Source organism: Ammospiza caudacuta, chromosome 2 (assembly GCF_027887145.1).
Source record: "Ammospiza caudacuta isolate bAmmCau1 chromosome 2, bAmmCau1.pri, whole genome shotgun sequence".
Classification (NCBI taxonomy): domain Eukaryota; kingdom Metazoa; phylum Chordata; class Aves; order Passeriformes; family Passerellidae; genus Ammospiza; species Ammospiza caudacuta.
Window position 1 is genome coordinate 85,998,792 of NC_080594.1, and position 27,188 is coordinate 86,025,979.

The 27,188-nt window shown below is 39.1% G+C and overlaps 1 protein-coding gene across 1 annotated transcript; it reads right to left on the minus strand.

The window, feature by feature from the left end:
• Positions 1–5,486: 5,486 nt before the first annotated feature.
• On the minus strand, positions 5,487–27,060 carry GYG2 (glycogenin 2). Its single transcript, XM_058825597.1, has 11 exons — positions 27,049–27,060; positions 25,421–25,842; positions 24,479–24,576; positions 19,222–19,363; positions 17,343–17,517; positions 15,551–15,713; positions 14,915–15,041; positions 13,804–14,026; positions 11,423–11,563; positions 9,595–9,705; positions 5,487–7,861 (listed from the first exon to the last, which is right to left on the minus strand). Exons 1-11 carry the CDS (start codon positions 27,058–27,060, stop codon positions 7,700–7,702), a joined length of 1,776 nt encoding a protein of 591 aa, XP_058681580.1. The 3' UTR covers positions 5,487–7,699.
• Positions 27,061–27,188: the final 128 nt, after the last annotated feature.

Genomic DNA, 27,188 nt, shown 5'->3' on the forward strand with positions numbered 1-27,188 from the left:
AAGGAGGGTATTAAAATACCTAATCCTCTCTTGCTGCCCTTAGGTTAAATAAATTCATCTCTCAAGATATAATCCTAACCATGCTCTTGCAGGGATTTTGTGTCAAATGAGATTTTCAAATGAAGGTTCCTGTATTTTTTCCTCCCCCCAAAAAGTAGACTGTGGGCAAGAGACTCAGATTCAAACTTCAAAGTCTTCCTGAACGCTCTATATTCAGCTCCTGCTATACAGGTAATGGTCACCCAGGCTTTAAATAGTATCAAGGGATGGTAAGAGCTGCAGAGCAGGTACTGCAGGTGACATGTTTCCTTAAAGCTTGCTGTCTCAAGGCACCACACCTGTGCAGCTCAATTAAGGACCAAGCTTGCCTGTGTGTAATTTTCTGTTTTAGAAACAGAAGAGACAAGAAGGCCCATAACAAGTCTCTCTCTCAGCTCCTGAGCTGCCCCAGCAGATCCCTTTCACCAGATTTGGGACAAAAGAGGATGCATGTCTGGATTATTCACCCTGTGCAGTGTTTCAGGGAACCTCCTGACTGACACCTTAGTGTGCTAGTTTGTGGTGGGGTGAGTCACTGCTGTTTAAACAGCATAGGTTGTGACCATGATGCAACACCAAATGCAAGTCTCTAAATAGCTGACCAGGCAATTCTCCAGGTTATTTGCCATTTCACCTTTTCTCTAAAAGGTCAACAAGAAAGTTATGTGGAAAACATTCCACATAAATCATAGAGCACGCATGAAAATGAACTAATTGGATGCCTCAATGTCACACTTAATAGAAGCATCCAAAACAATGCTTGTTCTCACTTCCTGACAGTGTTTAAATTTGCACCAGCATTGCTACACACTTGTCAGTTTTGACACTTCTCTGTGGCTGACAGGGACTGAAACCAGAGCAGCTGCATTTCACTGGATTCATGCAGTGAGAAAAGAGCATAAAAGACCACATGTTTTAAAGCCAGTTTGGCTGATTCAGAGATGGAGGACAAATCCTACTACTCAGTGGGGAACAAAGCCAAAAGCTCTCAAGCCAGCCTGCTCAGTAACATCTACATTATCATTCAAGTACAAGGATAAGTCTTTTCTCAGGTCGCTTCACTGGCTTCCCCACTCACCCACTCCAATCATTAGGTTAAATATCAGGAAAAAGTTTTTCATACATAAGTTGGTTGAGCACTGGAACAGGTTCCCCACGCAAGTGGTCACAGCACAAAGCCTGTGAGTTCAAACAGCATTGGAACAATGCTCTCGGGCCCATGGTGTGACTCTTGGGATGTCCTGCACAGGGCCAGTGATCATGCTGGGTCCTTTCCAACTCAGCATGTTCTATGGCTTACACACAAGAACATGCCCGGTCCCACACTAGGCCATGATGAGAGCACTTACCAAGAGGTGGGATGGTGATCATGCACCCACTCAGCATGCAAGCATAGACCCAAACTTCAGGAAGCCAGACTAGGCAGGCCAGTACATCAGCAAGACCCAGAACTCAACCTCTAAACGCACTGTGAAAAAAACCACCCTGTATAAATTTAAACATTAAACATTGGTCTAACTCCTCTTTCCTCTGCAAATTAAATTTGCTGAACTGCTGTATAGAGTCAGATGCTAAGGAGTCACGTAGATACCCATGTTGCCTTTCTGACATCCAGACAGATAATTTTATCTCAGCTGGCATTGTGGAAAACCAGAGGCACTTGCAGGCAGGAGGAGGAGAAATTAGGACTGGCAGCATAGAGAATCAGCTTTTGTCAACTGTTAGGAGACCTCAGCCAGGCACAAGGAAAAATGCTTTTCCCACACCGAGAGGGAGAGGGCAGACAATGCACACAGAGGATCTGCAGGCAAGAAGGAGAGCAAAGCAACAGGAAATTCCTGAATTGGAAGCATGTCACTTCAAAAAACAGAGGACAGGAGAGAAAACTATTTTCACCCCTAAGTTCCTTTCACTGTCTAAAGCTAAATGTATCTTAAAATGTACAAATTTTGAGGGGACAGTAAGCAGGAAAAGGAAGCAGGTAAGCAGGAAAAGGAAGTTAATTATTTAATGTGTTTCATGCAGATCCTAGCCATGGATTGGTTGCAAATCTTTCTGTCTGTATACACTTTAAAAAGGACATGTAAGCTGTGCAGAAGCTGTTCTTCTGATCTTCTGGCAAATGTATATTCCCCATAAAGCAGATGAACCCAACATCACACTCAAGCTGTCCTCATGAGCCCTTTCACATAAAATGCACTTACAGGCACAAATTCTGTCATAAAACCTTCTTGAATAAGACTAGAAGGAAGAAATTCTTAATTCAGTTCCATAGGTTTCCCTGGAAAATCATCTATAATGATATTTTTCAAAATATATCAATATAAGAATAAACCCTAAATTGTATGTTTTCTCCCTTTGTAGCAAGGCACAAGGACTACATAAAATGGCCTGTTAGGAAAACCTGAAACCACTGGCCAATCTCCAAGCCATACAAGAATGTGCCTACACATGGTTTAATATAGACACCATAGAGAGAGAAGTATTACTCTGTAACAAATGAAATTTGTTTTACTGAAAGAGCTGTGGTTGTACTGTGTAAATGTTTGACATTCATGTTGTATGAAGCTGACTTCCACTTTACTCCTTTGATCATTATTAAATGACATTTGGAATTGTTGCATTAGACTGACTCAACAGAGTAATTGTCAAGTCTCACAGGAGTGAGACAATAAGCTTCTCAGAAGCCTCACTTCACCATGTTTAAATATTAGACACATTGCTTTGTTCCCTGCTGCGACTCAAGGGAGTGCCAGCACACAGATCACAAGATCCCATCTTCTAAGGATGCAAAATAGTTGTGTAACAAATAAACTGAGAAAAGCAATTTGAGCTCAAAATTTATCCAGCTTGAAATTCCCTCTGAGTATATTTGAGAGGCATTTACATAAATGACCAAGGAGTAACAAAAAACCTTTTGCTCATTACAGATTTTAGGTTAATATACGCAAATACAGGCATATATATATATAGTGTTGAACTCAATACGACCCTGGAAGATTTTTGTAGGATGTTTTGATTATAATGTTACATCTAATCAACTCCACTAAAAAGACTCAGATTTATTCAAAACCTTGTTTCTCATTTAATTACCCTACTACTGCATTACTAAGATTTTTTGAATGCCAGAATAGAAACGGCAACTCTCCATGTTGAGATAAATGGGATTACTAGAGGATCCAAACAACCTTGGCTTCTGCTCTGCCATTTCTCTAAAAGCTGTAAGTAAAAGGTTTGGAAACAGAAAGAATTTATGGAGGTTTGGAAAGAAAAAAAAAGCCTCTAAACTAAACAAAACAAAACAGGTACCCATCCATGACATGCAATTAATTCTGTTCCAAGTACTTAATCCTGTGAGAAGGCTCTGAAAATCTTATTGCTCTAAAATAAATAAATTACCTAGTTTATGTATTTGTCATTGTTCAGAATGATCCACAGTGCCATAAAACTGAACAAACACTTTTCCAAGGCAGTTAAATGTTATGCCGCTCTGAAAAGTATTAAAATAATCACAACTAAGAGACTGGCTGTCTTGGAATTTTAGGGGTTTTATACCTCCAGTTTATTGAAGTTGAAAGGCTTCTCACAACAGAGTAAAATTCAAGAAAAAAAAATCTTGCAACAGTATTTCTTTCCCCTTCATTAATATAATTCTCAGTTTTCTAGCAGTTATTATCTATAAGTTTAAGTCAATTATTATCACTGTATTTTTTTAGTTACCTTTACTATAATTATGGTATAATGTTATTACAAAATGAAAGTTTATACAAGAATGCAAAATATAACTTGAGTGTCACAGCTTTTAATTTTTAGCACAAAATAAACTATTTATAAGCCACCCATCTTAGGATGAACAGAATTTTAGCTGAAAGATTTTGCAACCAATATGCTGAAAATGCAGACTACTTCAGTGAGCAGTCTTAACTGACATGTATTTTTGGAGGCTATTTAAAAATTTACTACCATGCATTTAATCTCATCTGTTGGGTTGATAAAAAACCAACCAAACAAACAAAATAACCCCAAACCAACAAAAGTTCATACCACAGAAATAAAATCTCAAAACAATAAAAAGAAAACTGGGGGGAACTGGAATGTGAGATTTGAATTAATGAGATATGAATTAAGAAAACATGTCCATTTAATGTTATGTTCAAAGTCATAGGAATCAAAACAGTTTAGATTAGGAAAGCAACAGAATCAGATCCATTAAGAAATAAATAGACATACTGTAGACTTACTGGTGAGAACCAAGCTGTTTATGGGAGCACACAAAAGTCCCAAGCACCTGTTACTAACCCAGCCTCCCATTCATGGATAGAAAAATCAAGGTGAACAAAACCAAACAAAACAAAGCAATTTTTTGAGTACCAGCTTTAAAAAAACATTTCTGTGAGCTGACTGATATAGAGGGACAAAGAAAACTTATTTCCCAAGAACAACCCAGATGGAAATGTCCTCACAAAACGCTAGACAGATATTTCAAGAACACCAATCTCCTTTTCCTGTAGGCTAGGAAAGTTCATTAACCCACATGTCTAAATTTTCAAGAATTTTTCTTGTGGCAAACCTTCACTATCTCCTTCTTATACATGAAGAGCACCCAATAAAATTGTTGTATGGCAAATAAAAGCCCTGAATACCTACAGGCACGTGACAGAAAAATTAGCATGTTTTGTTTTAAACACAAGTTGTCCTCTCTAAACACAAAGTCTACCCCACAACTCTAAGTCATAGTCTAGCCTTGTTCAAAGATGAATAGTGCCACCAAAAAATCTACACATCTTAACTTTCTTTACCCTAAAAATACTCGAGGCTGTACCACACTTTAATGTGGGAAAAAAAAATCCAGGTGAAGCTTGGTAGGTTTTTATTTCTCAAGACACATTTTGACTTAGCAAAGCTCAGCACTGTGGTTCATGGGCTCATGCAGCCCATAACACCCCTCAGACCCAGGAGCTCAGAACTGATGGCCATAAAAGCCCAGAATTCTCCTTGAAGCACAGCACTGGATTCACATACAAAATTCTCACTTTTCACACCCTGGTGGCAAGAGTTGTGTGCTAGAAGCCACTGCAACATTACATTACCAGTAACTAGTTCAATTTTTCATGTGTGAAGACAGGACAAAAAAATTAGGGCAGGGCTCTTAACAGCTATACTTTTCCATGATATATAATAAACCAACTACTGTTTGGTAATACAAGAGGTCCTAAACATTATAATTATGTATGTCTGTAGAAATAATTATTACTCTCAACTTCTAATTCTGCTCAGCAGATAATGCTAATGTCTCGAACGCAATTCAATAAAATTAAAAAATAAATTAAAGTAAATAGTTATTCACAAGTAATGTTCCCTGGCATCATGTAAACAACCTGTAGCTCTTCATTGTTTGTTAAGGACATGACTTCATATGTCTTTTCCATTTCTTTATTTCCATTACATTATTGTACTACAATTCTTTGCAAAACACTGTATAAGCCACACAGAGTACCATTGTACATATTAACAGTTTGAAATGTACTCAATGACACATTTGACTAAATTCATATGCTTATTTTTAAAACCTTTAAGTTACTAATTTCACATCAGTAATTTTTCTTCCATGATCTAATCAATGTACCAAGTAAGATCTAGTAGTTAATATAAAATGTACAGCTGCATGAAGCATGAGTTCACATTGCTGGCCACAGCTTTACCTAGTCTTCAAAAGCTGTTAGGAGTATATTAGCAGCAATGTTCATAAACCAGAGGACTTTCTCAGAAGTGCATAAGAATGACTAAGAAACAGGGATAACCAAATGCCACGTGAGTAAGGGCACACTGCAGCTGCTCCACTGGGCCACAGAACCAAGAGGTAGAACACACCTACCTGTGTTAAAGTGTAAGGGTCACCTACCCAGGAACACAGGATAGACAGGGTGCCAGGGTCAGGCAGAGGGAGACCTGTTCTCAATTTCTCTGCTGCCCCTAAACACCTAACTGGACCTAGAAGCTTGTGTTCAACAGACACACCAGTGGGATTCCCCATTTAAGAGTTTAAGGATAAATGAGAACTAGATAAAATCAGAAATATCCTACAAAAGTGAAAGCAAATTCACTAATGTGAATATTAGGAAGTAATTCTAAGATACTCAAAGATTTTTTTCTTCTTTTAAGGGACCTTTTGACTCTTTCATTCCTTTCCTGATTTGTGCATTTATTCCTTGTCCTACTCTCTCATTGTTTTTGATGGGAGGAAAAAGAAATTAAATTTTCTTTGTCCTTCCTATCCTGCTATCTGTTTTTCCTGCTAGTATCTATGCATAATGGTACATCATTGCTTTTAGACAGAACTCCCAAGAAATTTCATTAGGTATCTCTCTGCCAAAATTTGTGATGTATTTAGATCAAAACTTTTCAAGTCCTGCAACATCACTGCAGAACTCTTATTCCAATATTGAACGAGGTCACAAACAACTGTCAAATCTATACTAGCATAAATGTCAAGACTCTTTAAAAGTTTTTTTCTTTTTTAAAAAAAGTATTTTACTTCTTTGTTAAAGTAAACTGACTGAGATAAGTCAAACTTAAGTACACAAATGCACAAAACACTCTCCCGTAAGTGTCCTTAATATAATGCAGTCTCATCAGTAGATTTTTTTTCTGGAATTTTGAATTCAGAGATTTATTAGTTCCCACACACAGCTATTGTTAAAAGACCTTCAAAGGGCCTGTTTACTAAAATGAGTGCCAATTTTGTTTTCAGTTGCACTCAAATTGCCTGCACTAAGGGGCAACAAAGCTAAGCCAAAGACAGCCTTTATCAGCTGCAGTTTGAAGTACTGTAAACAAATTTATAAAAAGCACCAGAAGGTTTACAGAACACAGTCAGTGTTTCTTCTTCTGACCACACAATTCAGAATATGCAACTAAAGCTTACAATATTTAAAAAAGCATCAGTATCCTGTGGCAACACTATAAAAGGTTAACATACATTATCAATCTGTCTAAAGAGTTTTAAACCATGCTTTCTCACACTAGTTATGGACCTGAGCAGCTGCCTATAACTGGGCAGAGCATCCACTAGTGATCTCAGATGAAGTCTGAAGTTCCTCTGATCCTAAATGTGTTTAAATTAAAAAGTTTTGTTGCAGATTCCGATGAGGTCAGGATTTCATCACTTCTTTCTCATAATGAAATCTACATCATGGTAACCCTTGAAGGTGTTAATTTGGTTTCAAGAATAAGTTCTTTTTATTTAAATACTTTATAGCAACTTCTGAATGTACTTTGGGAATAATCTGTTTGGGAGAAATTCAATTTCCAAAACAGTCTCAACTTCCAACATGTTTCCTACACATGAATGTTTCTGCATATGGGGTGCATCAGAGAAGAGTGATAAATACATGAGAGTTTATACTCAGAAGGTACCGTTCATTATTCTTTAGAAGGCACTGTGGAAGAACAATGAAGATGACACACATGTAGCAATAAAGTCGAGGCACATTTATCAGTTAAAAACCAAGATTCTGCATCTGTTAAGGTCCCCCAAAAATGTATGAGGATCCATAATCACCTCTAACTGGTGTCAGCTAAACTGGTTAAGACAGCCAAGTATTCAAGAATTGCATTTATAAAGAAATCTATCATGATGGGCATAACAGTACACCCTGTCTTAGTGTAAAAATGCATCCAACTTCTTTTTGATATGTTCAAAAGCATCTTTCCCCATATAGTCCATGCGCCCTTCCTCCCATTTCCTCCGTTCATCTTCTGGAGTTGGTTTTGCTGGTTTGAAGTGAATAGACAGCTCTGAAGCAAAATGTGCAACCTCATTCTGTGGAGAGAAGAAGAGTAGGAAAACTGTCATTTGATTTTTCTTATTTCAATACTGTGATGCTAAACCTTAAATGGTAAACTTCTGCACTGTAGACTCCCAGTTAAAACAATGAAATAAACAATAATCAAATGTTCACTCCTGTTTTGATAATGTGACCTCATTTTCCTATGGTTTTACTACTTTCCATGGCATCTTTGAACATACAAAACATTTATTTTACTGATCTTAACTCAGATCTTGGCATACTCAACAACAATACAATGAAAATATTACAAATACTGCCTGGTTAGAGTAGAATATCTGCTACAAGGAAGAATTTATCATTTATCTGTTCAAATCTTGTCTCCAACAAGCTTTGATGTGAACATACATTTCTAGAATTTTTGGTAATTAGTTTTGTTTGAAATCCAGTGAGATCAATATTTAGCAGATGTGAGACACATTGTTTAATAAATTAATTCAAAATATGGACACTATTCATTATACCAACAGCTAGTTCATTTTGAATGATACTCCAAAATTATAAATGCTGATTCAAAGTGAAGTCATCATAGGTGCACAAATGTGAGACACATTATTAGTGATAATTTCTACCATGTAAAAGCAAAACTGTGTCTCCAGTTGGCCAATGCCAGCAAAAAATGGAACATCCCCACAGTTATAACCTGTAATAAAGATAAAATATAACAAGGACTAATCAAGGCAGCCTCTAAAACCTTCTTTCACTAGTACTCAAAGAGGCTCATAGGAAAACAACCCATCTCATGTTGTAAACAAAACTGAAATCAACAAGAATGGCTTTCTAGTGAAGTCTTCACAAATTCAAGGTAAAAATGTTTCAGAATAGAATTTAATGGGCAGGAATCAATGTCTTAAACTGCCTAAATGCCCTGGAATATCCATTACATCTGCCAGTTTGGGGCAGATAAGGAATAGGACTTGTGGAAGACAAGGTCAGGTATTTCATACAACCAACATGCAGTAAGGTGTCAAGATTTCTTTATCATTGGCAAGTTTTATCAACATCTTTGGAAGCCATTAACAAGATGAACAGAATCATAATGTTTTTAGAAATGAAGAATTTTAGCTAGGGTCCAAACAACTCTGGCTGCACAGGAGCTACAGTTTTGTTTCTCAGTCTTTAAGTATTTCACTACAGTGCATCACAATCATACAAAACCCCTCATTAGGAAAATGGCTGTGTGGTGAGCCTTACAAATCCTTGACACCCTGTCAACCCCATCCACACCAAGTCTGCCTCTGTTCTCACACTGCCCACATGTACAAGTGTCCATAAATGGAGTGCAAGACCACAAAGGAAAGCATGGTCACTCAGGCTCCTGCACATTCCTTTTCCACTTGCTTGGAAACATCACTTCAGCAGGTAAAAAAAACCCACAGCAAAACAAAATATAACAGAACTAACAAAAACAAAATACCCAAACAGCTTTGCTTGTGTTAGTATTGGAGAACTAAAATTAACACCATGCACTGATTATTCGGGGATTAGCACAGGAAAATACATATTTAAAACCCCAAAGTTTTGAAAAGACAACTAGAAAGGGATCACAACACAGTATTAGAAAAAATTAAGGAATTACATGGCTAAAAGATTAAGGAATTCATTTGCACATTGCATTATAATTAGTTGAGCTTTCCTAAAATTATGTTGGCAGCAAAGATGCACATGCAGTTATCTATAGATGTTGAATGCACAAAGCTACATGTACCATTTCTGAGGTTTCCTGAAGTGCAGGTTGCAATGCAGGTTGTTCTGAAGGTCTGTCAGGCTCAGAGGGATGGACGTTAGAATCTCTTGGTTTGACTTCATGGACAGTTTGCTAAAATACAGCCACTGAGGTTTTATTAGGGGAATATTTTCTCACAACTGCCTTTTCATGAGAATTCATAAAATACAGTACAATCACTTTCAGTCTTGGGGGAGGGTAAAGCAATGGATGGGAGGAAAGCAAGGAAGCACATTATCAACAAGGAGAAAATTCATGTCACCCAGTTTTAGTATCAAAAATGGCATTGAATCAAAGCTCCTACTACAATCCATCTAGGATAAGTACCTCCAGAGGGCAGCTCATCTCACCCTAAAATAGGTTCAAAATGGCTGTCATTTTTCAGTGAGTACACATACAGCCTGGGAAACAAGCTTACCATTCATGATTCTGACCATTCATGAGGCCAAATTTCAACAAGAAAAATCTCATTTCAGGATTATAGCTTGCTCTCATGTAAGCTTTTTATATGTATGAAATAAGAACAGAACAAAGTATTTCAAAAAAGAGGTAAAATAGATTGCCCAAAAAATATTGTCCCAAATATTTGCTTTTGACAGACAGCAAAACATAAGGGACAGATCCCATTCTTAAGTCTTTTCCCCCAAAACAATTCCACAAGTATATTGAAGCTGGGCAACAAAAAGTGGAATGATGGTATTCCTAAGTAAGAAAGGAACCAAGCTATTACTTTCCAATTAATATGGTCTTCTGATAAGCCAATCCTAGTAATCAAAATACTAATAGAAATTTAAATTTTAATGAATCCGCTTCAGATAAAAATTATGATTTTTTACCCCAAACAAACATCTTGATAATGTGTCCCTATTTAGTTTGAGCCTTTCCAATGAAGTCAGATGCATAAGGCCCACAAGAAAATACATACTTTGCAAATAAATTATTCTTAAGTTATGGAATTGTGAGGTTTGCAATTTTCCTTCAGCTCCTTCACACCAAGAGGGGAAAGGGAAGAAGGGGAGGAAGAGGGCAAATGGGAAAGGAAAATTACAGTTTTACTTTATAGAGTAACTACAGGCTAAAGAAATGAAGGAAAGAACATCTTGAAAGTTGTCTTCATCATTCTAGAGTGTAATTCACAAATTACAATGCAGATGACATTAGAACACTAATTACATTTTCTCCCAGTTGTACCATGGGGTAATGTGGTTTATCATGCAATAAGTAATGACTTACACCTGCAGAGATTGTGCTATTATGTCCAACTTAATTCCTGAATAAAATAAGGAGATTCAGTGCAACAGAAACACAAATACAAGAGAAGTGACAAAAGAAGCAGAAAGACTGCAATATTCATTAGTGGATTTTTTCAAAGCTCTCCTTGTTGCTCAAGTCACAGAAATTTAAGAAACAGTTTTCTGAGTCAACACTTGTGGGAAAAAGCTTTCTACAGAGGAATGATAGAAAGAATTCTAGCTTTAAATCTATTAATTCACAAAAGTATTAATATTCAAAATATTGCTTTGGTAGCAGATTTTTTTATATTACATTTGATTAAGTACTTAACAACTTTGAATAAATAACCTCTTCCTAAAATGCAAAGCAAACTTTTCAACTTCCAGACACATAATACATGCATAACTAAAGTTTAAAGAAAATACATAGGCTTAAGATTATTTTTAATGCTAATGAGAAAATTCAATAGCTACAGCCAAATTGAAGACATGATCTTGCAAATCAGAAAGAATCTCCTTTTAGTACATAATTAGACTTTGTTTCTGCATATAATAATAATAATAAACAACGCACTCACAGCTTTGAAGGCGAGTTCCTCGGGTGAGCATGCTGTGGGATTTACTTCACTTGTCTGCTCTGGGGGCTCAGGCTTTTGTAGAGAACTGTCCACGTAAGGACTGACCTTCTTCAGGGTAACTTCCACTCCATTGAAAGAGTGCTAATGAAAACAAGAACATCTCACCACTGAAATACAAGTTTTCAGGACGGGAATAACTTATTTACAACAGTTGCACTTCCTTAGAGGACTCTCATCATTAAAGCAATAACATAATAAATGCAAAAAAAGTATATGTTCCTAGATTCAGAGCATGCTGCAGTTTAGTTTTTTTTTTTTTTTCACTCATGAGTACACCAGCATCATGAGGTAAATCTAACAGGTATTTCCACCTTCATTTACCATAGTTGAAATATTTCTTTAATACGCAGTGCCTTGAAAATGAAAGCATGCTAAAGTATAAGATCAAAAACTACCCACTCCTTTCTCTGCTTTCCAATTTGTCATGAGGTTAATAAGCCAAACTATTCTCTGGGGCTTTGATGGTAAATATTCAACTGATCTTAAGGGGATTATGCAATTAGTTCAATTATGTTAATAATTTAATATTATAAGGCATTAAGAAAATATTTACATATGCATAAATGGGATCTAATTTGTAATGTCTGGATACAAAATTAAAAATTGTACTTCTACACATTTTTTTTATGCTACTGGTTTCTAAGAAATCATCTATTTATAAACAGATTTTTTTTTATTCTATTAATGAAAAGCACACTGCTGCATATCCTTTGGAAAAAAAAAAACCATAAAGAGATCAATAAATGTTTGACATGGAAGTACTGTACATAACATCTTAAATGCAATTAACACTGCTTTTGCAAACCTCATTTATTTGTTATGACCTCATGAAACAAGTTAAAATGTAGTACTGAAAAGGTAAATTTTATTACAGTTCAAGACCTAGTTATATGGTCTGTATCAATCTAGCTACAAGAAAAACAAAAGTCTGTTTGTTTCATGGGCCAGGTTATCTCTTCTCTGGCTAATTTGTATCATATTCTGCACGTACATTACCATAAAAACTCTATCAATTAAGAAGATGGCTGCAGGATATCTTGGGAAAGCAGATAATACAAGAAATCCTCCTTAAACTGCCACTTTTGTCACTTCTCCTACCAACCAACAGATAGTAAGTTTTCCCACACATTTTGGCATTACACAGCAAGGTTTTGGTAGCAGGGTGATTCCAGGAGTAGCTTCTGTAAGAAGCTGCTAGAAGTCCCCCAAACCCAATGGAGCCAATGCCAGCTGGCTCCAAAACGGACCTGTCACTGGCCAAGGCCAAGCCCATCAGTGATGGTGGTGGCACCTTTGGGATAAGATTTAAGAAGGAGGAAAACCCTCCTTCTTAAAGTGAGGAGGAAGGAGTTTCCTTGTAACTGGACAACTGCAGGCAGAGGAGTGAGAATATGTGTGAGCTACAACCCTGCATGCACAAGGGTCACTAAAGAACTAAAGGGAGGAGGTGCTCCAGATGCCAGAGCAGAGATAACCTGCATCCCATGGTGCATCAGGGTGTCCTTCTGTAGCCCATGGAGGCCCCTGGTGGAGCACAGGTGCTCCCCATGATGGACTCCACACCACAGCCAGGTGGATGTGTGAAGGAGGCTGTGGCCCCATGGAAAGCCTGGGATGGAGCAGGCTCCTGGCAGCAACACTGGACCTATGAAGAGAGGAGCCTGCAGTGGAGCAGGTTTGCTGGCAGGACTTGTGACTCCATGGGAGACCCACACTGGGGCAGGAGTCCCTGAGAACTGCATCCCACAGCTCATAGGAAGGACTCATGTTGGAAAAATCCATGGAGAACTGTGTCCCCTGGGAGGGACTCCACACCTGGAGCAGGGAAGGAGTGTGAGGAATCCAATCCCTGAGCAGGAAGGAGCAGCAGAGACAACATGACCACAGAGAAAACTGACCACAGTCCTCACCTCCCATCCCTGTGTGCCATTGGTGGGGGGGAGTCAGAGAAAACAGGGAGTAAAGTTGAATCCAGGAAGAAGTGAGGGATGGCAGTAAGTGCTCCAAATTTGGGGTTATTTCTCGTTACTCTACTCTGATTTGATTGGTCATAAATTTAATTAATTTCCTGAAGTTCAGCCTGTTTCACCTTGGATGGTACCTGGTGAGAGATCTCTCCCTGTCCTTATCCAGACCCATGAGCCTTTCCTTAGATTTTCTCTTCCCTGTCCATCTTAGGAGCAGAGTGATAGAGTGGCTTTGGTGGGCACTTGGAATACAGCCAGACTCAGCCCACCACATTATATAATTTCTTCCTCTACCAATTTCCAGAATTTTTGGTTTTGATTCCAACATATTCCCACTAACTCCTCATCAGTTACCTTGCATTCCTCAGATTCTGATTCTTCCATCTTTTGAAGTTTTTCCAACAAAGGCAATATACTGGCACTGTATATATTCCACCAGAGGGCAAGAAATGACAGCTGATGAGAAGATCCAGATGTGGTGCCATCCTGCATAACTCTCTTTGTTTGAAGGTTGTATTTGTAATTCCAGGGCTTTGTTGCTCCCAAGAAGTGAACAACTTTGGCATCTCTACCAAAACTGTAGAGATCAAACATACAGGTCTATACATAAAATATTTCTTAGCTTATATAAACTCCTAGAAGAAACATGCTTACTCACTCTTGCAAAATTTAGCATTTTGCAAGAGCAACACATTTGAGATTATATTTATTAATATTTTGTTTTTATCTTCCTGGTTTAATTCACCTTGTTTCACATACAGAAAACAAAAAGTTACGTTGCCATTTGCTTCCAGCTGCTAATTCTAGTGGAAAAGTTCATGAAGGAAACTGACAGTCTCATGCAGTACTATTTCCAGTCCTCTTTCAGGCTCTATTCACAAAAAAAATACATACCACTTGAAATATTTAATCACCAAAACTTGGTATTACTGATCCCATATTAAAAATTACTAATAAATGCACTGGCCTAAGTTCATCTTCCAATAAGAGTGTATTGTGCAACTAGAATGGAAATTCATGACACCCTAAATCCAACTTGCCTTTTACCAGATAAGATTCTCAACTGTATTGTCTGGAATCATATAATTAGTAGCACAAATTTCATTTCATAGAAGGAATGTCTCAAAAAGTTTAAGCAATGCCAATTGTTTCTCTAAGAAATTACTTGAGAACAAAGGAACAAGCTTAAAAGTAAACCTGCCAGAACCTAATGCCAAAGTAATTCCATTTTGTCAAAAATGAAAGAAGCTTCTTTGAAAGAACATAAAAGACAGTGCAGCCAACTCTGGGACTCTCCCTGTGTCCAGACATTCACATTAAAGTTAAGCTTCCATTGCATGGTTTCTACATAAGATCATTTGTGATACTGTAATTTATAATTAACAGAATATGCCACTATTAGTCTCTCTTACAAAAGGATGTTCTTTAACAAACTACAGAGGTTTACAGAAGTGTTATTACTTACTGATTGAAAGCAGGAACATAGGTGTATACAGAGCTGCTGCTCAGGTTATAGAGGAAAGGCAAGTGTTTGCCAATGTCTCCTGTTGCCCAGTTGCTGAAAAAGCTGTTCAACAAGCCTTGATCACCTCCTAAAGAATACACAAAACAGTATTACCATAACATGTGTACACTCGAATTTGTATCAAAATTTGGATAGGAGTGAGACTGGAGCCTGAGACTGGTGTGTTCATGGGACTACAACTTGGACTTGATAATATGGCCATGTGAGCATGTACAAGCGAGTAACACCTGATTCATTCCAATGCAGCCTCAGTGTAAATGAAGTCCTATTGTACTACAAGAAGAAAGGAGTAGTGTTTGGTCTCCCTCAGAGCAAAAGATTGAAGATCAGGTGTGTTTCTCTCTCCTAAGCCAGACAGCAAAATTAACCTAGCAAGACTCAGACACAATGTCCCTTCACTGCCCTTTTCTGAGGAGCACAGTCCAGAGCAAGTCAGCAGGTCTTAAATACAGTCTAAGAGGCAAAGTTCTGCACCTTGAATTCTTACATAGAGCCCAGAGAACTCCTCCCTTCCTCCATTCTGCCTGATAGCATGGAAACTGTCTAGCATTTAACTCCTTATGCCTTGCCCCTTACCATCAAAGCTGCCGTGCTCAGCAGCAAACTGGAGCAGCAGGTTGTAAGTCTTCAGGGAGGGCTGGAACACAAACACACCACTATTGAAGCAGTCAGGCCAGCCAGAATCAGGAGCTGCAGAAAACTCTTCTCGATCAAACAACTCATCAACATTGCAAAGTACCTTATGGAGAGCAGGAAAAGAGAAAACGATGCTAGAGTAAATGTTTGTATAGAGCAAGAATTGCCATATTAGTACCAATGGAGTAAATTAATAATTTGGCTTAGTACATGGCTTGCAGAGCATAAAAGCAGTGCCATTGTAAAATATGCTAGAGGTCATAACCTCTCTTTTTGATATAATAAGGCAACATTAATTGTGATTCTCCATGGTTTCTCTGATAACATGAAAAGCCTATGAAATTATTCATGAGGCTTGGGAGACCATCCAAGGTCCCTTTAAATATTATACACATATAAATAAAACACACAATTTCCTTCTTTCTTAACTCACCTTTCCATAGTCAATTATTTTTAATAACTACAACAGAACTGAATGAAAATTTGGAATCTAATTCATTTTAGTAAGCAATAGACTAAGAGTAATAGAAAAACTGCCTCTTGCTGCCAGTTTTCTGATGTAACATAAGATCAGATATTTGCTTTTCTGCTTTCTTTTCAGCTTCACAAGGAAGTGGGAAAATCAATCAGGTTAAAGCAGAGATAAAGTTTGTGGAAAGACACCTGTGCAGTCATTGAAAGTCAGGACGCCCACCTTTCACAGCCACTGTGAAAAACAGGAGAAATTTTTTTACAAATAAAATTAATTGAATTTTTAAAAAAGACAAATTTTGCCTTCTTCCTTTTACATTAATGTAAAGCAAGAAATCATAAGTCTTCCTCCTCAAGAAGAATAACTTAATTTGTTTTCTAATTCAAATACAATCTTATTAAATTAAAATGCATCCCAGTCTTTCAGAGTGAGCCATGAAAGCACAAGGGAAGGCTGACATGATTGTCCTCACCAAAATTATCTCTATACATCTAAAAACTTAAAAAAAAAAAAAGGTAACATCAGGAATTTCTTTTTTTTTCTATTTTAAAACCATCCTGCCTTCCTGACAGAATAATTCCAAAAAAAAAAAAAAGTATGTGAGTGTTGCAAGGCTTGCAAGGGTTCCTCAGGGTGACAGATATAGACAAGAATCTTGACTCCATGATCAGAAGGCTGGATTTATTATTTTATGATATAAGTTACATCAAGACTATACTAAAATGAATAGAGAGAAAAGTTCAGAAGCTGCTAAGCTAAGAATAGAATAGGAATGAATAAACAAGGGAGCTCTCTGTGAATCTGTCCCAGAGAGTTTGGCCCCTGATTGGCCCTTAATTGTAAACATGGAACATGGGCCAATCACAGGTGCACCTGCTACATTCCACAGCAGCAGATAACCATTGTTTACATTCTTTCTGGGGCCTCAGCTTCCCAGAAGAAGGAAAAATCCTAAAGAAAGGATTTTTCACAAAAGATGTCTGTGACATGTGAGAGAGATCTATTTAAAACTTCTGTCAGGAGACGCAGTACATAGAGTTTGTGATCTCCTTTGAGGACAGTCCTGAGGCTGCTCTCCAAACTGAATTTATTTTTATGCAGCCAGCACAACTCTGAGAATTGCTAAAATGTGCCAGGATGGAGCTCCTGCGACCTTGTGACCGCCAGCAAATCTGGTCACTTCCTGAAGGCTGCCTGGCAAGGAAGCATCCCACAGTCAGAGACAGACACAAATGTTTCCATGGCTCCCTCTCCACTCACCAAAGTGTCTGCATCCATGAAGACACATTTGCTGTAATGAGTAAGAGTCCAACAATGAAGCTTAGTGAAGGTTACACCCAGTTCTGGCCTCTGCATCAGAGCCAAATGGACTGAGTCAGCGCTGTCAAGCACACCCACCTCAATCACCTCATCAAATACACTGCTGAGGACTGACCTGCCAGAGGACAGTGGAGAGAAAGAAAGGGATTTAGACAAGTTCATCAGAGTTCACTCCAGGCGTGACAACAGTGACACACAGCATGACATTAATTATGACAATAACCAAAGCTAGATTGATTGCTTATATAAGAAGTCAGAAGTGAAAAGTCTTTGGACACAGCCTGCTGAAGAGGTAGCTATCAGGCCATAAAATACTGTCTTCTCCACTATGGGGGCCAGCACATCTCAAAAGTGAGAGCTGCTGTTTGAAGGAAAAAACAATCCTCATTCTACTCACTTATCTCTTATGGAAACACCAACAGAAATTAAAGCAGCTTTCATCCTGCACAACTGATTCCAAAGAACAGCACCATACCGTGTTCCCTCGGCATTTTACAGGATGAGACATGCCAGCACTCTCATTTGTACCTACTGTGCACAAGTAAACACTGCTTCAAAACTGCACCTTTTATAAGGTGTATTTGCTCACCACATATACTTCCTCACTACTATGTAGCATCTCAAATGAGACTTTAAGCTAAACATTTTATTTTTCTATGCATATATTTTATGGGAATTCTATTGGTAACACCAAAGTCGGTAATTTTCCTTCAAGGAGCAAGAAAAAAAGTATTTAAAATACAGCTAATTTTCTTACACTATGCTATTATAATCAAAGTCCTCAATGTCTCACAAACACAGAAAAAGAAAACCTGTTCTGTTCAAAATCTAGGTTTCAGGATCATTAGCTTTCACCTGATTAATCTTCAAGGAACAGGAACTAACTGGCAAAGAACTAAATGAAGAGATTATTAGAAGTTTATTTCAGTGATCTGCTTTCTTCTTTTTTTTTTTTTTTTAATGTTATCCTTGATTTAAAATACATAATATAAATTCTTTTCTTCCTACTCAATGGACGTGAAAAGAATTACAGATTTAGTATCCACCCACGCATCAAATGGATACAGTATTCCCTTAGGAAGGTTACAGCGCTCTGATAATGTCCATACTTCAAAAGTCTGTAAAAATAGATTTTTGTGCATCCAGTCATAGCAAAAATGTGCAAATATATTTCTTGAGCCAGAGGCATTACAAACACATTCAAATAGACTACAGATAACAGGAGCTTTCACACTTCCTAAGATATAGCAGAACTAAGAGTTTAAGTTGCTATAGGATGACACATCTTTTATGTGTCACAGTCCTCCAAATAACAGGGCTTGAGTTCAGACTTAACAAGATTTCTGTAAAGGCTATTCTGCAGTGCCTGTAGAATCACAACACAAATTACAAAGTGATTTATACAAAAAAGCAAAAAGAAACTAATTTCTTATCATGATTTTAAGAACATTAGTCATGTTAAACTGAGCCCTTAGGTTTATGGAGAGTTCTGATGCCACAGGTGGTTATGTATCTCATCCTAAGAGAGAAAAAATTGGGAGAAAAACAACAGTAGTGCAAGAAACTAAAACTTTAGTACCAAATTTTCAGCTTCTCAATTATAATACAAATTCAAGCCACAAGCTCTACTTCTACAAGTGAATTCTTAGTAGGCTAAGGAGCTTATAATGGAATTTATTTGAGACTCCTCTTAGAAATCACTAGCCAAGAGGGAAGTTCTAGGCATAATGCCGTGAAATCCACAGAAACCTATTAAAACCTTTCATGCTGTTTCTTATTCTTCTACTATTTAAATCTCCAAATGCTCATTAGTACTTACCTCATCCCACTGGAAACCTCTGGAGTAATTAGAACTGCCAATTTTCTGGATGTCCTATGATTCCTCAATGACTGTCCAAGAACGAGAGCGCCTTGACAGTACACATCATCAGTAGCAAGGGTCACAAAGGCTTGATCTGTTACTGCAAAAAAGTATTCAGAAGAGTCACTTTACAACTTTAAGGTAAGCCCTTTTAGCTTGCTCCCTCCTCTTCCAGATAAACAACAGTATGTGGCTTTTAACAACTACATTGGGATTATAAAAACTATTCCTGTGATGAGACTCCCCCCAGAAGTCTCAATTGAATAGAAAACCCAGTGAATGTGAGGGCAGAATGTATGTTTCTGATTTTTATTATTTTTGTTTGCCTCATTTACACAATAGCAGGTATAAAATTTTTGCACTAGCTTTAAACAGATAATTCCCTAGGTCTTATTGCTGAAACACAATGTCAATCAAAAAAGGTGATCTGTAAAAATTTAGATTTTATATTTAACAAACATAGTATAATACAACCAGTAAGGAAAATGTTCTTGCTTATACAGTGCCAACAGCTAAGGAAAAGAACAAGATGCTGAGAATTAGCCAGAAATGTTCTTTCCATAATGCCACTGAATCAACCCAACATTATTTTTGCTCTGCCTTCTTTGTGCTGGGGTACCTGGTGCTGGCTGAACAAGTGCGGAGAAATTCTTATCAAGATCAGTACATCTCCCAGAAGCTGAGAATCCCTACCTCAGGTAACTCCAGGAAATTTAGAAGGGTTCCTTATTGTCAGGAAATATATGAGGAAACAAGTTACAATAAAAAAGAAAGCAACCTACGCTCCTGCATAACAGGAGAAAATGGATTTTGTAAAGACACCATTCCCATGGCAGGATCATAAGGGGCTGCTTCTTCAGCTCTGCCCTGTGATATGACCACCACTGTCAGAGCTCTTCTGGGGAGGACCTATACCTCAGCAAGGTGAACAGCCTCCTTGGAGCAGAAGGATGATACACTCTAGGCTGCAAAATTAACCAGAACAAGATGAGCAGGTCACACACATGAAGGGAATTCCACTGAGCTCGACTGAAACTTCAATAAACACTTGTGTTGAAATACTTGTTTAGAACCACCATCATCTTAAGGGACAGGCAATTGCATTAAATAAATTAAAACAACCAAACAATACCAACATAAACAACCTGTCATACAGTTTCCAGGGTCTGTGAGAAACACCAGGAAAGAATCTCACAGAGCTAGATGCAGAGAACTCAACAAATGACCTCATGGCTGCCTCAGCCAGAGTTTGACAAAACTAGTGAGTTCTAGCCCCTAACCATCATCAAGGTATGCAGTAAAGTATGGCTGATGCCCACAATAAGCTAACAGATATTAAGCATTTTTATTTTTCACATCCTCCAAATCCAGAATGAAACACAGGCCCACTGGTGTGCTGCCTTTCCCCCCGACTTTTTGCCCCTTTTTCACTCATCTCCAGCCAGCCAGCTTGATCTCAAGCACAATACATTCACTGACATTGCCACACATCCCTGCACCTCAGGAGAATCCTAGTAAGTGACAGACTTGGCTAAAAAAACCCAAATCATCAACTTAAAATAGTTTGCATAGCCCACAGCTGAGCAAACTCCAGTAACATTTCCAATTACAATTTCCAGACAAAGCAAATGAAGAATTGAAGTTTCAAATGTCCCATTATAATAACAGCTCAAGCAAGTTACAGGTGTTCCAGAAATCAGTGAATAAGGAGTTGCTTTAAAACAACGGATGTGAAGTAAACTGCTCCTACTGCAGTTTCCCAGAGGGTTAAAGGAATAAATATAAGCATCCCTAAAAACCAATGTAAACCAGAAAACCACTGAAGGCTAATTCAGCAAGAAAATTACTCAGAAAAGATGCAAAAGATCAGGAAAGCAAAGCAGTTCTATGTTAGGCAACAAGCATCTTCAGCCAAAGAAAGGTATGAAAAACAACTACTGAGAGGAATGTGGGAGTTAGGTTAATATGAAAAAAACAAATTGTGAAATGAGTGGGAGTTCCTATCTTAAAATACTATTTTAAAAAACAACCACAAAACTGAACACAATCTTCACATGGCTTTTGCAAACTCTTTTGGCTACAGAAGCTGAATCTTTACTTAAGTAATACATAGAAAAATACACAAACTACTCATTAAATGGTTCAGCAAATTGGTATGGAAAATTACCACGTCCTCCAAATGCTTTTGTGCCCTGTATCCCTGTGGTCATAACCCCAAGGAAGCAAACTGCCAAACAACTGCTGCTGCTAAGAAACTCTTCTGATACCTCACAAAGAACAGAAGCTGTTTGAGAATCAGATGTGAGATACCTTTTACAGCCTTCTTAATACAGTGAACCATCATAGAGATAATTGAATAGATAATCAAACTATTGACTGAAAATATTTAACATTAAAATATTTCTGGTGCTAAGAGAGAAGCAAATCCTAATGATTTTAAAATCATACAGGGGCATCACTAATTCATTAAGGATCCTTTGGGCGTTAAAAATAAAAACTATTTTATTATTACCTTTCATCTAATGCTTGCGTTCAAGAAAAGAGTGTTATTTGTCTTGCCTTGTTTATAAAATTCTTCAGAATATAGCCTAATAAATAAACATTTTATTTTTATAACTGAAAGTAAGAGTCAGGTTTTCACATACATGTTTGGAAGTAAATGGTTTTCCTGAAAGTTTCCATTTAGCTGACACAGTAAGTCCACTATATACAGAGTTTCACTCACTGACTTTAAAAGAGCAAATCTTTAAGTTTGAAAGCCAGAGGTGCAGATATTTAAATTCATTGCAACTGTTTTTTGGTTTGGCGGTCTTTCTGGTTTTTGGGGTTTTTAGGGATTTTGTTTTTTTTTGATGTTTTGTTTTTTGTTTCTTTTGGTTTGGTTTTTATTTTTTACTTTTTTTTTAAGTGTTAAGGAGACAAGCATAACTTTAATTTTTTGTGCTGAATGACAATATGTTTTTTTATGGACAGCACCTACTGATTAGGGTATTAAGTTTTCAAGCAAATTGTTTTCAAGTTGAGCACCCTTATGGCTAATACAATACACTGGCTAAAATTGAGCTATGAGAAAAGAAAGCGTATTTTTAGAGTCCTATTAAAATCCTGTCATATGAATTTATAAATCTGCTCATTTCTCTTGTCTGGATTACCACAAAGCACATGATGATGCAAATTAAGAAATCTTTATCATCAGAAGTGGCTCTTCAGTTTTACTACCTAAGAATACTTTCTGAGAACAAAACAAGGATCTTCAAGGAATTGACTTACTGAGTTATCCTAGAACCAGCTGTACAGCTACACAAAAGAGACAGCAAAAGTCATGTGAACCACTGCAGTCAGGGTGATCTTAGGTGGAACTTGTAACAGCCTTTTTAGCCAAGATCACTGACTTTTTATGCTACTTACTCACAGAAGTAGTACCTCTGACACTGCCAGAGGCAAAATTCCTTGACAGGTGTGGAAAATAATTCTAGGGCACCTAAAAGCTTTATTTAGAATACCAACAGAGCAAGCAGACAGGGTGGTGCTCACTTTCATGTTCAAAGAGAAAAAGAGGATTAAAAAACACCAGATACCCCTTTTGAGACTCAGGAGTGACTGATAATAGCAAGCTCTGAGTGACCCAAGTTCTAACTTCAAGACAAGTTTAAGTAGGGTAGGGAGGTTTTTTTTTCATAATCCATTAGACATAGCTTTTAAATAATAGTTTTCTATTTCTTCTGATAGACAGAGGAAGCATAAATTTAGTCCAGCTGTAACTCCTAATGTAACAATTCAAATTTGCCAAGCTGCCCGCTGCAAAATGGCAACAGGAGACCAGACACTCCTATGTTACGATTTTTCTGTAAGAACATTCTAAGTTACACATTGTCATTTTATGCATAAAAATAAGAGCAGATAAATCAACAGCTAAAAGCTTCCAACAGGCTGGTTATGTCCCCAGTGCCTCCTGCCATTCATACTCACCAACACAGCACAACTGCTTTCCTAAATTCCTCCCTGATGCCATCTGTTGCTCTCTTGTCACCTCCCCCCTCCTACTCCAGAGACAATCTGCAGGATGAGCAGGCTGCAGCCTCCACCTGCACCCACTGAGCCAAGCACCTCTCTGAGACCCCAGGCGACAGTGACACAGCTCCAAATCACAGCACATTTCCTGACTCCAATTCTGTTACTCCCTCTCCTGCACAAGGACCCTGTGGATCTTCCCCCAGAAGTACCCATGAAGGTGTGTTAGACTGCCAAAAAAGAGAACACAAGCTGTAGGCATCTCACTCCTCTGGCCTGGCACAGCCATGTCCTGGAACAGAAATCTCTGCTCCTCCTGACACCCACAATCTTATAAGCAATCAAGAAGTATTTTGTTATAAGTAGATAATATGAACAATAGTGTCAGACAATAACCTGAGTCAGAGCCCTATCAAAAATTATTATGCAAGTTTCCAGCAGAGAGGCAGTTCTTGCCCTAGTACACAAATGACAGCTGGCAGTTTTAATTTCCATGCTTTCTTAGATCTAATAGTTGAAACATTGATGTTACTAATGAATACAAACAACAAACACTTTACAAAAACCTTTTTATAACAAAATTTAATGATATTCAATGGTATAAAATAATTCTCTTGGCCTAATGAAGTTCTCCCTCATCCAAAAACAGATTCAGTCTTATCTTTTATTAAAACAGTGCTGAATTTTAGTAGGCAGGATTACTGCTCTTGTGTTGGAAGAGCACTTGATTCCAGGTTTTTGTAGCTTTTATTATGTGTCTTTCAGCTGAAAACTGTTGCATTCTGCTTCAAGACTCTGCAGTATTGTTATTCAACAGATGGTAAATGATCCTCATGAAAACTCAAATACAACAATATCATAAGATGCGAACAAGTACAACACATAACACCCAAAACTAGTCCCAAAATAGTAATATACCAGTTTGAAAATTAGTAATAATTGGTAATAATTATTAGAAATAATTGCTTAAGCAATCCAGAGGTAGCACAAGGAAGTTTATGGTACATATCAAGTTAGATGTTTCCAGTCTGTCCACACCTTCCTGTCAACCAAAAGAAAAAAGAAAAAAATAAAAACAAAAGCCCCAAAAAACTGAAACAAACAAAAAACAAACAACAAAAAACCTCAACCAAACAAAATCACAGAGCTCTGATCCTTTAATTTGCAGATTTCTGCATTTTCCCAGCGTTGAAGTGCTACGTACTTTGAATGAATTCAAAATTGGCATCGTTCAGCCCACATGACTGACACCCTTCAAATGGCTCAAGAAACCAAGATTTGTGAGAGCTACTGCTCTCAAAACTGAGAAAAAAGGAAAAAAGTTGATTATGTTCAGGAACCAGAGCAGCACCTGCACTTAACCCCTGTGATTACCCTAAAAGCAGCACCTCATGGCTTTAAGGATAACTGACTCAGACCAAGACCGCTGCTATGTAGAAGGGACATGAGAAAGGTTTGGACTGAGACAGCCAGCCCCAGCCTGTCACCCTGGGGATCCACCAGGAAAGCACACACAGACCTAAGCAGGCCAAGCTGTACATACAAGCAGAATACATAAATGAGCTCACCTATTTCACCCCATCACCCAGACAGTTAAAACCCTCCTCTGGAGCTGCTCATTACAGCACAGCACTCTGCTGATAAGAAAGCAGCAGGGACCCTCTCCCGCACCGGGATGTGAGAAGGGCAAAGCCCCGGGGGGCTCCAGGCTGCGCTCCCGATCGTTCCCGATCGCTGCTCAGGGCGAGCCGGGCGGGGCTCTGCGGGCCGGGGGTACTCACCGGACATGCTGGGCAGGCGGGGGCCGGCCGGGCAGGGCAGGGCAGGGCTCGGTCCGCGGCGCCCACCGCTCCTGCCGCCTCACCTGCGGGCGGGGGGGCCGCTAAACCGCACAATGGGATTAGCCTCCTTCTGCTGGAGGCACCGGCAGGTGAATTACATTCGCAGGGACTCCTGCGCAGCGGCAGAGAAAAGGCATTAGCGGCGGAGAGCCTGGCGGGGGGGTTGGCATGACCCACCCCGCCCCCGCTGCGCCCCGGGCGCCGGCTTTGCTGTGAGGGGGGCCCGCTCCCTGCTCCTCAGCGCTCCGCTCCCGGGCGGGCACGGCCCGGAGCTCGGCCCGGCACCTCTCCCTTGCCAGGCACACCCCAGAGGCCAGCCCGACACGGGCACAGCCGGAGCTCGGCCCGGCTCCGCAGCCCGACACGGGCACAGCCCGGCCGGAGCTCGGCCCGGCACCTCTCCCTGGACAGGCACACCCCAGAGGCCAGCCCGACACGAGCACAGCCGGAGCTCGGCCCGGCACCGCAGCCCGACACGGGCCCCGCTCCGGGAGTCGCTCTCCCGCTCCATTGGCCGCCGCGCGATGAGAGAGATCCCACCCCAGGCTAGGAGAGACCCTCGCTCCCCTTCCTCCTGTTCCCTCCCGTCCCTGCCCCGATGTCCCAGGTGTCCCCCGGGTCTCAGGCGCTGCGACAGAGCCTCCCTGTCACGCACACGCTTCCCGAGAGGAAGGGACACAGGCCGGGGAGACTCCGCCGCGCAGCGCCCAGAGGAAAACACCAGCCTCTATGAAGGAGCGTGGAAAAGGGTCTCAGAGCATGAGTAGGGTGATTCCAGCGCGGCATGTGGTCACACACATACCCGGGATTCACCGCGAATGAAGGGGGTCTGCCCCTAACTCCCTGGGGCCATCGTATCCCCTACAGAATCGGTCTGATCATTTGTCACCCAGATAAGCAAGGAGGTGTTTCCAGTGTCAGGAAGCTCATGCTATTCAGAGGGCTGTAAATATTTTCACAAGTGCATAAATAAATGCACATTTTCTCGCACAGCATGCTTTTTTCACTAGCCTAGACGTCATGTAATTGTGATGTAATTCAGCCATACAATGTCTCTGCAAAGTAATTTTAGGCTGATGTGGTTTAGCCAAGGCATTTCTGTTTCAAAATCTGCTGTGAACATCAATATCTATGCAGCAGAGGTAAACAACTTTCAGGGAATGTGCCACTGAAAAAACTGCCTATTGGTACGACTCAGCTATATAAACTTCATTTCCAACCATTTGCAAGAGATCTCTGTTGCCACTCCAAGCTGCAGCATTTGTTCTCTTACACCCTGGAATAATCCTAAAGGTCCACTGGAGAAGAGGGTGTCATTGCTCTGTAGTGATGGTGAAGGAAGGATGGACATAAACACAAATACATAGGAAATTGAGTTTTATTTATCCCACAGAAACAAAATTCTCACGGATCTGTGTTCACCATTGATTTACGTAGACATATCAACTAGACAACATAGTTATCAGTACCCTGATTACTCTTTAAGATAATTTTACTGGCAGATCTATTTCAGTTGGGGGACTTGAAGACTAATAAAAAGTTTCTCTTTGGTAATAAAAGTGATGTCTATATTTAGATAATCTGTATTACTTGTGTGCCAGCAATATTTTTTTATGTATGGAATAAATTTTAAGTATCAGAGCCAGTATCACAAGCTAGAGTTCAATGTTCTAACAGCCAGTTAACCAACCTTCCCTTCCCTTCCCTTCCCTTCCCTTCCCTTCCCTTCCCTTCCCTTCCCTTCCCTTCCCTTCCCTTCCCTTCCCTTCCCTTCCCTTCCCTTCCCTTCCCTTCCCTTCCCTTCCCTTCCCTTCCCTTCCCTTCCCTTCCCTTCCCTTCCCTTCCCTTCCCTTCCCTTCCCTTCATAACCCCTCAATTACTGGAAACAATAATACTAGAAATAGTTAATGCAAAAATTATATTTTTTTTTTACCATCATCATCATTCTCATTAAAAGGGAAATTGACACCTAAAAGTGCATCTGCACACTGGTATATTGACATATTGGTATATATTGACAAATTAGACCAAAGAGCTTCAGAGGGTCAAACACTTGGGTAGTCAGGGTTTATC

Coding starts and splice junctions, on each gene's coding strand:
- GYG2 (XM_058825597.1), bottom strand. Junction 24,577..25,420: donor GTGTCGGGCTGGCCTCTGGG/GTGTGCCTGGCA, acceptor CTTTTTTCTCAG/TTTTGAGAGCAGTAGCTCTC. Junction 14,027..14,914: donor TATGTTCCTGCTTTCAATCA/GTAAGTAATAAC, acceptor TGATCTCTACAG/TTTTGGTAGAGATGCCAAAG.